We start from the raw sequence: 12,736 nt of genomic DNA, 5'->3' as shown, positions 1-12,736 counted from the left end.
AACTTAATTAATCACTTGATTTGTTAGACTCACTGTAAAAATTATCAGTACATTGCCAAATCGACCAATGGAATAATCTATCCATCTCCTATATCCACTTAATAAAATTCAGGTTTTTTTTGGGGGGGGGGGGGGGGGGGGGCTGGAGCCTATCCCAACTGCCATTGGATGAGATGCAGGGTACACCCTGGACACGTCGCCAGTCCATCACAGGGCCACTCAAACAAGACAAACCACCTTGCACGCTCACACTCACTCTGAGGGAGGATTTAGAATCACCAGTTAGGTAACATGTATGTTGTAGCCAGGATTTGAACCAGAAACCCTCTCGCCAACCACCATACCACCTTGGTGTCCCTAATGGTATAATATCAGAGCTATTTAACCCATAGGATTCTTTATACAACATAATAGATATAATCAAAAACATATATATAATCAATAAAACATGTGACACCCGCAGACTCCTAAGGGTTAAAGAAGCTGTAAAATGGGACTGCAACAAGAGGCACACTGATGTACTGTAAAAGCTTTAAGCATCCCTGTTGTGATTCCTTGATAATGTCTGTGATGACAGGCTCTTAAGTGGCTGAGGCTAACCAACTGTCTGACTGAATTGGTTTTCAGCAATTCCTATCGGCAGCCATCTCTCCAGTTTTCAGTGCCAGCTCTTTCTGGATATACTGATATAGTTGCCAAGCTGAAGAGACTTACATTTCAAGTCCTTTCAGCAGGGACTGATAGAAGGACTGACATACACATACAAACACACACAATTACCTATATATGCGCTGTATACATAATTAAGTTTAAACATTTTGCTGCCTTTTCACATTTGCATGTAGGTGTGTCATTCCTTCTACAGAGTAAGATTTATACTATTTAGGAAAGGATTAAACATGGCCGTTCATGCCTTATTTAATGTAACCACGTCGCTGCAACATTCCCTCTGTCATTTTCTTCCAACCCCCTCCTTTCTCATTGTTTCTTCCTCTGTTTTCTGTGCTTGGAGAGAGGCTGCATGACTTAGCACAGAGGCTCTGTGAAGCTCAAATTTAGCATAAACCCTGCTGTTAAGCAAGGAGAAATAAGAGAGGGGCTACGGAGGAATATTGGCACACTTGTCAAAATGTGAACTGAAGTGTTTGTTTATGTTAGTGCCAGGTTTCTATTTTGGTTTAGTGTCTCCACGTTATTAGGTAGGATGTGTTTTCACTATATTTTGCTCTCAAATTCCAGCATATTGATTGTTTATCATTTTTGTACTTGAAGCAAAGCAGAAGGAGACAATAAACCGTAATAATAACTGCAGCTCTTAAGTTATAGCTTCCTGAAGGGCTTTTAGTTTACAAAGTAAAGTACTTTACTACTTTACTAAAGTACTTTAGTAAGTACTTGGTAACATACAGCAATAATACAATAGCAAAGACAGGGAAGCACAATTTGAAATAACCGAAGTGTCAGCCATTCCAGTTTATTTTAAGGAGGGAATTGTGACCAATTATTGAACTTAAATGAATGATAGCACTGAACATTTTATTTGAATTTCCCTGTGCTGGACTTCATTAGAACAGATAAGTAATTTGGACTGGACAGCAAAGGGTCTTGGGAAAAGCAGTTACAATTGTTGTGCAGTAGTTGTTTTCAGTGTTAAGTGTCTGAAGTGGTTTAATAAACATTGTAAGTATGTTGGTATGTGTACATGTGCTGAAATTGTTAAAGCATATCCATATTTAGATGGTGCATATATGCACCTAATGATACTTGTGACATTAAATGAATGAAACATTGATATTGTGTTAAGGATATGTATGATTATGTTGCGTTTTGATCTGTAATGTTTGAATTCTGATTATATATGGTACAATTTTTAAAGCGCAATACTTTTGGCTACAATAATCATGCAGTGAAATACAGCTATTGTGATAGCCCTATTTTCAATTACCATTGATAGGGTCTACGTGGTGGTGTGTTGGCTAGATCCGTCACCTAACAGCAGCATTACTCCTGGTTCAAATCCGATGAGGGGCCTTTCTGTGAAGATTTTGCTTGTTCTCCCTGTGTACTAACAATTTGTTCTCATGTTTGTCTTACAGAAAGAATGGCTTTGCCTGAACTGTCAGACCCAAAGAGCCATGTCAGGCCAGCTGGGAGATATGCCACCAACATCTATGGCCTCCCCAAAGAAACAACCTTCCCCTGCTCCTGCCCCCTCCTCCACCCATGCCCCTGCTGCTGTAGATAGCAAACCTGTAGAAGATGCAGCAGACGTAACCCTACCAGCTTCTGAGACCAAGGTAGAACCTGAAACTACACCTTCTTGTACACCAATTTCACCTAAACTTAGTTCCCTACCTGCTAAGAACAGTCCTCAGGAAACACCACAGTCAGAAGAACAAACACAGTCACAAGTAGATGAATCAGTGTCTAAAAATGTAGTTCATCCTGAACAAAAACATCCAAATTCAGAGACTTTAGCTGAGAGTGCTTCAGAAATCCCACCAGTTCAACAAGAACAGAACATTTCTAAGAAAATAGCAGAGGGCCATCCTAACCCCAAGACAGAGCTATCTGATTGTGATCAACAAACACAAAGTGCAAGTATCAGTGAAGTCCCAACAGTTGAGCAACAACAGAGTAGCTGTGAAAAAGCAGGCCAAGATCATCCTCATCCTGACACAGAAGTATTTAATACTGAGCAACAAGTACAGAGTGAACTTGTCAGTGAAATTCCAGAAGTTCAGAAACAACAGGAGAGTAGCTGTGAGAAAGCGGCAGAAGATCATCCTCATCCTGACAAAGAGCTATCTAACAGCGAGCAACAAGCAGAGACCAAACTTGTCAATGAAATGCCAGAAGTTCAGCGAGAACAACAGAGTAGCTGTGAGAAAGCAGGAGAAGATAATCCTCATCCTGACACAGATGTATCTAATACAGAGCAACAAGCACAGAGTGAACTTATCAGTGAAATTCCAGAAGTTCAGAAAGAACAACAGAGTAGCTGTGAGAAAGCAAGAGAAGATCATTCTCATCCTGACACAAAGGTATCTAACACAGAGCAACAAACACAGAGCGAACTTGTCAGTGTAATGCCAGAAGTTCAGAAAGAACAACAGAGTAGCTGTGAGAGAGCAGCAGAAGATCATCCTCATGCTGGCCCAGAGACATCTAACACTGAGCAACAAGCACAGAGTGAACATGTCATTGAAAGGCCAGAAGTTCAGAAAGAACAACAGAGTAGCTGTGAGAGAGCAGCAGAAGATCATCCTCATCCTGACAAAGAGCTATCTAACACAGAGCAACAAGCACAGAGTGAACTTATAAGTGAAATTCCAGAAGTTCAGAAAGAACAACAGAGTAGCTGTGAGAAAGCAGCAGAAAATCATCCTCATACTGGCCCTGAGACATCTAACACTGAGCAACAAGCACAGAGTGAACATGTCAGTGAAAAGCCAGAAGTTCAGAAAGAACAACAGAGTAGCTGTGAGAAAGCAGCAAAAGATCATCCTCATCCTGATATAGCAATATCTAACACTGAGCAACAAGCACAGAGTGAACATGTCAGTGAAAAGCCAGAAGTTCAGAAAGAACAACAGAGTAGCTGTGAGAGAGCAGCAGAAGATCATCCTCATCCTGACAAAGAGCTATCTAACACAGAGCAACAAGCACAGAGCAGACATGTCAGTGAAATGTCAGAAGTTCAGAAAGAACAACAGAGTAGCTGTGAGAAAGCAGCAAAAGATCATCCTCATCCTGATCCAGCAATATCTAACACTGAGCAACAAGCACAGAGTGAACTTACTAGTAAAATGCCAGAAGCTGAGAAACAACAACAGAGTATTTCTGAGAAAGTGGATGATCCTCATCCAGACACAGAGGTATCTAATGTTGAATTACAAGCACAGAGGGAAATTGTCAGTGAAATCCCAGAAGTTATGCAACAACAAAATAACTCTGAGAACAGTACTGTGACAAAGAGCCTTTCTTCCCTTGTGGAAAGTGAGATGCAAAGTCCATTGACTAATGCAGTTTTAGACAAGACAACAGCCTCTGCTGAAGTAGAACCTGAGCCAAAACCTGAAATTACACAAAGCAAGGACGCAATTCACCAAGCAGACAATGTGAAATTAGAGGTGACTCCAGAAAAGCTTCCAGAAATTACAAATTTAGTTGAGCCAATGCCTGCCATGATTCCTGAAGCTGTCACAGAGGAAACTTCAGTTCCTGAAGTTCCTGTTCAACCAGATTTTACATCTACAGATGTGAAAGAGGAGAATGTAACTGCAAAGCTGCTGACAGACGAACCCCAAGTCATTCCAGCTGATGAAAGTCCATCAGCTCCAGTAGATACACCACTAAATGTTGAGAAAACAGACATCACAGCAAAACTCAGGCCTGATAGTGTTACATCAGATGCTGCAAATAATGAAACAAGCAAAATAATGCCGGTAGAAGAAGCAATATGTCCTGTAACCCTTGTCAACGAAGTTGATGTCCCTAAACCCGATGAAACACAGCAAGAATTAAAACCAGAACCCTCAATGCATTTAGAGTCTGAAACCCAAGTAGAGGCAGAGAAACGTTCTGCCTCAGCTTCAGGGGGAGAGAGTCAGGCAAATGAAATAGAAAACAAACCCATAGATAAAGAGAAGGAGCCTTCTCCACATGATATGGGAGATAACCCTCCTCTTGTTTCTCCATTTGAAGGAGAAACCAAAGCTTTTGAGAAAACACATAAAGAGAATACTATTGAAACTAAAGAACTCATTAATAACAAGGACACAAATAAGGAGGAAATACTTGGGGATGCTGACAAGAAACTGTCAGTTGGGGTGAAAATAAATGAGGGGGCAGAAGGGGCTACCAAGGTAAAAGCTGATGAACCTAAAGCTTCGGAACAGGATACAAAAACAGCTCAAAGCGCAAATGATCAAAAACTTGTGGAGGATGAGGTTGATAAAACAGATTCATGTCCAGTAGTCAACAGTTCTGTAACAGAAAATAACTGTGTTGTAATGGAGAAGAATGAATCTGAAAAGGTTGGGGAGCTGACTGTTGAGGAAATACAAAAAGAAGAACTGATTAATAAAGAAGTAGAACCAGAGGAAAAGTCCGAACCAATTGGAGAAAGCCTTGTTGAGACAGTATTATTGCCAGAGAAGTCAGGGGAGAAAGAAAAGTCTCAGGTCATAGCAGAGGTAGCACAAAAAGAGGAGAATCAAACACTTGAGGATACTACGTTAAAGGCAGATGAAAAATCTGACAAAGCAGAGGTTATCTTTGATCCCCCACCTCCCGAATATGAAGTGCAAGAAAAGGTCAGTGTGCAAAGTGTGGATCCGGTGTTATCTTCAGCTGTTATTAGTAAGCCGCAAGCCAGTGATAAAGACTGTGAGGAGAAATTCTCTCTGAGTGAGGCTGAGACTGATTCACAATTGGCAAAAAGTGCTGCTGAAAATCAAAATGTGCCTGAGAAAGTATCTGAGCTGTCAATCAAACAGAAGGAAACAGAACACGACAAGAAAGAGGATGAGTCACAACCTGTTGCTGGCAATACACAGGAAACTGTCACAGTATCTAAAGTGAGTGCAGAGAGCGACAAAGATGGCACTACTGTGTCTGATGTAGGAAAGAGCACTGAATCAAAGAAAGATGAAGCATCAGAGAATATGTCTGTATCAGTAGCTTCAGTCCCTGTAGCAAAACCTGAAATCCAGTCTGTAGTTAGTGATCAGGATGAAAGCCCAAAGGAAGAGAACATGGGGAAGAAAATGGAGGCTGAAGCTCAGCCTCTGGAAAAGCACAGTGATGAAGATGCAGTCTCTGAGGTGACCATAGTGTTTAGTAGATGTAGCAGTAGATCTTTTAATTATCTTTTGTCATCATTTGCTGTATTCTGCAACAATTGATTGAGTAATTTAAGTATATATCAAGATAAATGTTATGGAAGGGGTTTACTGAATATTTTACCATATCAAAAATTATTACAGTATCAAAACTCTACACTATACAATTGAACATTATGAAAGATGTATAAGTCACGTCTCTGAGGAAGAGGGCTAATATGGTAGCTTGAAATATGTATCAAAGATATACCATATGCCAGTTATACAAAATAGTTATTGAATTTCAGGAAACATATTACATTTCTGTTTGTCATTTTTGCCATTACTAAATGTATGTGCAATTAAGTATTGTGCTAAAACTTTAAAACTGTTCTGTCTATATTATCATTTTGATTGTAAAATGAAAATAACTCTCTTCTTTTAATCAATCAGGTGAAAACAGCAGAGACTTTAAAAGAGCCTGAAATAAAAGAAGTGGTGGGCAAGGAGGGCAGTCCTACCAGCCCTTCAGACCTAGCAAAGCTAGAAAGTACTGTCCTTCCCATCCTTAACGCCCAAGAAAGCACACAAGAGGAGGAGAAACAAACCAACACTCTCAAGACCAGACGCAAACTGGAAGTACTTACCCTCTCACTCGACTCACCAAGTTCAGAAGAGGACAAAGAACTTTCAGAGAAGAATACCAATGGTATCTCTAAGAAAAAGCTCCTTGTGCCCATGGATGTCAGAGCAGATTCTCTGGACGAGAGCAGTGAAAGCTTTGGAAAAGAAAGTCCAATGTCAGGAGATGATGAGGAATTTATCAGAAAACAGATTATTGAAATGAGTGAGAATGAGGATGGTTCACCATCTGATGAGGAAAACCTAGTCAGACGAAAGATCAGAGAGGAGGAGAAGAAACAGATGGAACAGAAGAAAACTATAGAGAAGAGCACATCAGGGAAAGTCAGGCGACTAACCAAGAAAACCACCATAAGTCCAGATGATGACGATAACGAACTTACCTCCCCGTTTGATAAACCTGATCTAGACAAAGAGAAAAGACCAGACATGAACGAAGATAATCAGAGTGGTACTGCAGTTCGCAAATTCCAATCTATAGAGTTGTATGCAACCAGCAGCCCTATGCTTATTCCTAATGCTGACGGAGAGCCTGAAATGGAAAGTCTCACAGACTCTCCAGATGATCGGTCAAAAGGTGAAGGGTCATCCAGTCTTCATGCATCAAGCTTCACTCCTGGAACATCCCCAACATCTCTCTCGTCACTGGATGAAGATAGCGACAGCAGTAGTCCGGGCCATGTCCGTACCGGTGAGGGAAAACAGCACAGGAAAGCCAAGCACAGACAGACTGGTCAGGTGCTCCCAACTATTGAAGATTCCTCAGAGGAAGAAGAGTTACGGGAGGAGGAAGAACTACTGAAGGAGCAAGAAAAACAAAAGGGCTCAGGGAAAAAATCTAAGAAAGACAAAGAGGAGATTCGCGCTCAGAGGAGGCGAGAGCATACAAAGACACCACCAAGCAACCTTTCTCCTATTGAAGATGCCTCACCAACTGAAGAACAGAGGCAGGAGGCTGAAATGGAGGAGATCAGACGGTCATCCTGCTCAGACTTTTCCCCAAGTATTGAATCGGATCCTGAAGGGTTTGAAATCCATGCAGAAAAGATTGCAGAAGTCCAGAAAACATTTAAACTACCTACATCTGTATCTCTTTACTCCCCAACAGATGATCAAAACATTGAGAAACTTCAGAAAAAACCTCTAAAATCTGCTGATGAGGCCTATGAAGAAATAATGTTGAAGGCGAAGTCTCCAACAGTTGACAAAAGTGAGATTCAACCAGGAAAAGAGTCTGTTTATGGAGGCATACTCATTGAAGACTATGCCTATTCATCTCTTACTGATAATTCAACTGCTGATCTGGAACATTCAGAGAAAATAACTGTGCCTGATCTGCCTAAAACACTGAGATCACCTGATGAAGTTTACGAAGACATGATAAAGAAGAGAAAAGAATTCATGCAGTTGGAGCAGGAATACCAAAATATGCAGCCAAAAAAAGAAAACACTAACCCGGAAATTGTCCTACAACCTGCTGAGAATACCTTTTCCATAAGCTGTAATGTAACATTAGGCAAAGATGGGAAGCCATTGTTAGATGCTGAAACTGCCTATGAGGAGCTAATGAAAAGAGTCCTGACTCCTGGAACAAGTCCAACTCAGCTAGAGCCAGAGGTGGAAGCTACTGCATCAAGAAAGGCACTTCACCCCATTCCAGACTTAAAAGTGACACAGTGCTCTTCAGGAGAATTGTCTTCTGATGATGAGAGTATAGTTAAAAAAGAAGAGGAGAAAACTGATACAACATCAGCATCAGAAATTGAGACTGTGAAAGAGGTTTCTGAGTCTCTCCAATCATCCACATCAGAGCTGCAACCTCAAACCACAGTCACACCATCCCAGGCTGATGTTATGGATTTATCCAGTACATTACCAAGAACATCAACTCCTGTGATTGCCAGTGTATCACCCTTACCCACAGTCCCTCAGTACACACCCAGTACACCCAGTGTCGTGTCAACTGCCCCACCAGTGCCCCCGAAGCCAAGTGTCCTGCGTAGGACCAGTTCTCAGGAAAAAGCAGAGGAACCTGTTGTGCCACCTCTGCCTCCTCCCACCCCACCAAAACCAACTGTTTTTCCCAGGAAAGCTCCAGTTCCACTTCCACCTCAGGCTTCAGCAACTCCAGCAAGACCAGAGCCAGTATCTATGACTCCATCCCAGGGCTCACCCATAAGACAAGCAGTTACTCCTACATACAAACCTCACATTCCCCCTCCTGTTCCTCCAAAGCCAGCCTTTGCTGCTGGGATTGGGGACATTCACAGACCAGGACATGGTGTCAAACCACCAATTGCACCAAAGCCTGGGTCACAGCCATCTTCGCCGGCCCATACCCCACATCCACCAAGACCCACTGCACTTCCCACTAGTCCCAATGACACAGTCCTCAATCTGAGCCCCTCTACTGAGAGCAAGTCATTTCAACACTCACCAAAGTCACCTTCTTCTCCAAGATATGCCAGCAATCTACGTGACACATATGTGGTCATCACACTGCCTTCCCAGCCTAGCTCACCAGTTGACAATGTAACAACTCAAGCTCCCTCCAGCCCTGGGCCTGCATCTCCTTCACGCCAAGCTCAGCCTGAGAGTTATTATCAACCACATGCTCAACCTCAGTCCTATTCACAACATCATCAACAACAAACTCCTCCTCAAACAACCAGGGTGCCTCTGGCATATACACGTGTCACAGAATCTATTGAAAGTCAAGAGATTTGTGGCCCAGAAAAACACGTATCTAGTTCTTGTCATATAATTGAGGCTATATCAGCTTCAGCACAGCCACCTGTAGTAATGCCTAACCTCATCTCTCAAGTGGTCACTACAGAACTTCAAAGAACCACTGTCTCTGTTGTTCATGAAAGGACACCACCACCAGTGCCAGCTCCAAGGGCAAATGGTGTCCCAATCTCGATGGAGAAACCTAAGCCGCAGGTGTCAGCACAGAATGGACAGGTTTTTCAACCTTGTGAAGTGGTAGATCTTAGGACTGTGAAAATGGATTCAGATTCAAATATTGTTGGTGTTGATCTGTCTTCTGGCCTGGAGTCAAGACGTCAGTCCTTTGTTGGTGAAATCAGTCGTCACAACAGTGCTGTGCAGTCACCTGTGGTCAATCTCAGCGCTGAATCATCCACTGTTTCTATAGTGACTGATAGCATTACCATTGTGACCTGTGCTGCTACAGTCCAGCGATGTGACAATGTAGACATCTCTCAGCCATCTTCAGTGCCCCTTCAGCTAACCAAAAACAAGGTTTTTGAACCTGTTTCTCAAATTATCTATCGGCCAGTTGATTTTCAGCCTTCCACCCTTGCTACAACAGAGATCCCAATTAACCTCTCAGTTGGATCAAGCACAGGTGGAGGAAGTTTCCAGGTCACCCCTGTCATTACTGCACCCACTTCAGTTGCAAACTGTGCTGCCAATGGATTAACTACTGGTACAACCATAGTGGCAGGAGCTGTTGATCTCAGCACCACAAAACCTTTCAATACTGTGGTATCAGTGGATGCTACATCTGCAGAAGTAGTTACAGCTGTAATAACAGATGATGGCAAACCGGTTGATCTGACAGCCTCTAAAAGAGCTGTATGCTGTGATGTTGTATACAAGCTCCCATTTGCAGGAAGTTGCGCTACTCAGCAACCTACCACACCCCTGCCAGAAGATCGTTTTGGATATCGTGATGATCATTACCAGTATGACCGACCTTACGGACTGAGAGGGTTTGGTGGAATTAAACCATCAATGTCAGACACAAACCTCGCAGAAGCTGGCCTGTTCATATACAAGAGTAAGAACAGCTATAATTTCAGTGGCACTACAGAGGGTGCAGTAGATCTTACCTCAGCAAAGATTTCTGATGCAGGTCAGTGCAGTGACATTGCAGACCTGTCTCTTAAATGTCACTTTGAGCTGCCTCCACTCATTCATGGCTAATGTGACAATTTTGGTTTATTTTTTCCCTTTTAATTTGTTTTGCATGGACTTTTTTTTTTGCATGTGCTTGCATGCTGTTTTTTGCTTGTTGCACCTCATTATTGGATTTTTCTTTTTCCTTGTTCCATCTTTTTCATAATTTGCATAAGGCATGGCTTTCTTCATAATTGAATAGATCTGAAATATTGGGACTGAACTCATATTTTTGACTTTTGACAGGTGAAGCTGTTGATTACTCCAAGAAAGGAACTTACACAGGAATGACAATTCCACCCTTTTCTCAAGCCAGAGTCACGAATGCTGTCAGCACACTCTTCGGCACAAGCAGTGTTCTGAGGTCATCAAATGGAGTGGTTTATTCTTCTGTTGCAGCACCAATCCCATCTACATATGCTATTACTACCCAGCCTGGATCCATATTTAGTACAACATACAACACCCTGTCAGGTATGCACACAAGTGACACCATGCCTTCCCTGTCCAACATCCAGAATCTGCCACTTACACGATCCCAAAGTTTTCTGTCCACTATTTCCATAACTACAGCAGAGGAGCAAGGAGATGCTCCACTCAATCTGGAGATTTCTAGAGGTGGAACTACTGCTGCTGATGGTACTACTACAGCAACAACATCTTTAACGCTTGACACCTACACTGATGCATCCCTGGAGGCTATAGCTGCTTCACTGGAGGCTCTGTCTTCACCCATGGTACCTGGGGATGGTCAGTATCAAGCAGAACGTGAGCGGCTAGAAATGGAGAAACTCAAACAGCAACGCCTGGCTGAGGAATTAGAATGGGAACGGCAGGAGATCCAGCGGTTCCGTGAACAAGAACAGTTCTTGGTACAGAAGGAATTGGAGGAGTTGCAAGTCATGAAGCAGCAGATACTTTCACAACAAGAGGAGGAAAGACAGGCTCACCTTATGATGCAAAAAGAAACCTATGCTCAGCAACAGCAGCAGCTTGAGCAGATACAGAAACTCCAAGAACAGCTGCGCATACAATTGGAAGAGCAAAAGCTTCGCCAAATGTACCCAGGTGGGGACATGCTGGGGCATGGCTTGCAGGAGGCAGTTGTTTTGGGACCTGATGGCACAGTACTCGCCCGAAAGATCACTGATAGTGGGTGCCAAACAGATGAGGAGGATGAGGCAGTCAGCAAGGCTTACACAGCAGGGCGAAAAAAGAGGAGCGCTAAAAAGAGTGTTGATAGTTGTGTGCAGACTGATGATGAGGATCAAGAGGAATGGGAGGCTCAGACTAGAAGTCGACAAAGTCGGCCACGTACTGCCAGAGGGGATAGGGGTGGGCACACAGAGATATCTCTTAATGCACACACTGAAATTTCTATTCAAACTGACTCAGAGGGAAATATTCACATGGACACCAGGATGGAATTGTCTGACTCGGAGAGAACATCACCAAAAAAGCGACCCACTCCTTTAGAAATAGCCCAGTCTCCTAACCTCAAACCCGATTCTTCTACCCTTCAAGCCCCTCCTAAATCCCCCAAAGTGCTCTATTCTCCCATATCCCCCTGTATATCACCTAGCAAATCCCTTGAGTTTGTGTCCTATGAAAAATCACTTGGTGACACAAGCCCACAAAAACTAAGAGGAAATGCAGATCCATCAAAAGTCTCTCCAGCAAGTCCCAGAGGACCAAAACCCATGCAGCGATCCATGTCTGATCCTAAGCCCATGAGTCCAACTGGAGACGAAAGAGCAACATCTGGCACCCAATATGGTGACGGCCATACAGTGAGTACTCTTAATACATGTACCTCTTTCAGTTACATAAATGTAAGAAAGGTATGCAATACAAAAACACAGTCTTATTTTAATTTCCAGAGGATGAAGGTGCAATTTGTGTTCAAGGTTTTATTTTGCATCAGTGCAATTCATTTCAGAGGTTTTATTGGAGAGGTATTTCCAACTTCAGACTATCTGTTGAATACTATATTTATATGGAAGCTACTTTTCTGCCTGAGAATCTTGGACATACATAAATAGATGGAAAAGTAAGTTGATCTTGCAGGTAATTCACAAACTCTCAGAGCGTGATACATTTGATGTAAAAAAAAAAACACTTTTAGACTGCTGAGTGCAAATTAGTGATCTGTGACAAAAGAGTCAAAAGTAGATATCTTATCTGAATCCTGTAAAGTGAATAATAAATTGTGTTTTCCAGTAACCTTAAATGTAAAACAACCAACCATGGTCTATTTTTATGACTTAATGCTATGTTTGCACTGTAATACATCTTGTGTACCTCTAAATAAGCTTTGCACACTTCATAACTCCCAAAAACTCTGA

The 12,736-nt window shown here is 42.4% G+C and overlaps 1 protein-coding gene across 6 annotated transcripts in view; it reads left to right on the top strand.

The window, feature by feature from the left end:
* Positions 1-12,736, top strand: part of pcloa (piccolo presynaptic cytomatrix protein a) — a 61,558-nt gene that overhangs the window by 21,134 nt on the left and 27,688 nt on the right. For 5 of the 6 annotated variants that reach the window (XM_072377383.1, XM_072377382.1, XM_072377386.1 and 2 more), the window contains exons 4-6: positions 2,097-2,297; positions 6,279-10,347; positions 10,638-12,181. In XM_072377383.1, the coding sequence (XP_072233484.1) occupies positions 2,097-2,297; positions 6,279-10,347; positions 10,638-12,181 (5,814 nt within the window). The remainder of the gene's footprint in view (positions 1-2,096; positions 2,298-6,278; positions 10,348-10,637; positions 12,182-12,736) is intronic. The other variant, XM_072377385.1, reaches the window with a different exon arrangement.

This window comes from Leuresthes tenuis, unplaced genomic scaffold (genome assembly GCF_036924035.1).
Source record: "Leuresthes tenuis unplaced genomic scaffold, fLeuTen1.0.hap1 SCAF_23, whole genome shotgun sequence".
Lineage (NCBI taxonomy): Eukaryota > Metazoa > Chordata > Actinopteri > Atheriniformes > Atherinopsidae > Leuresthes > Leuresthes tenuis.
This window is presented reverse-complemented; position numbering and strand designations above follow the sequence as displayed.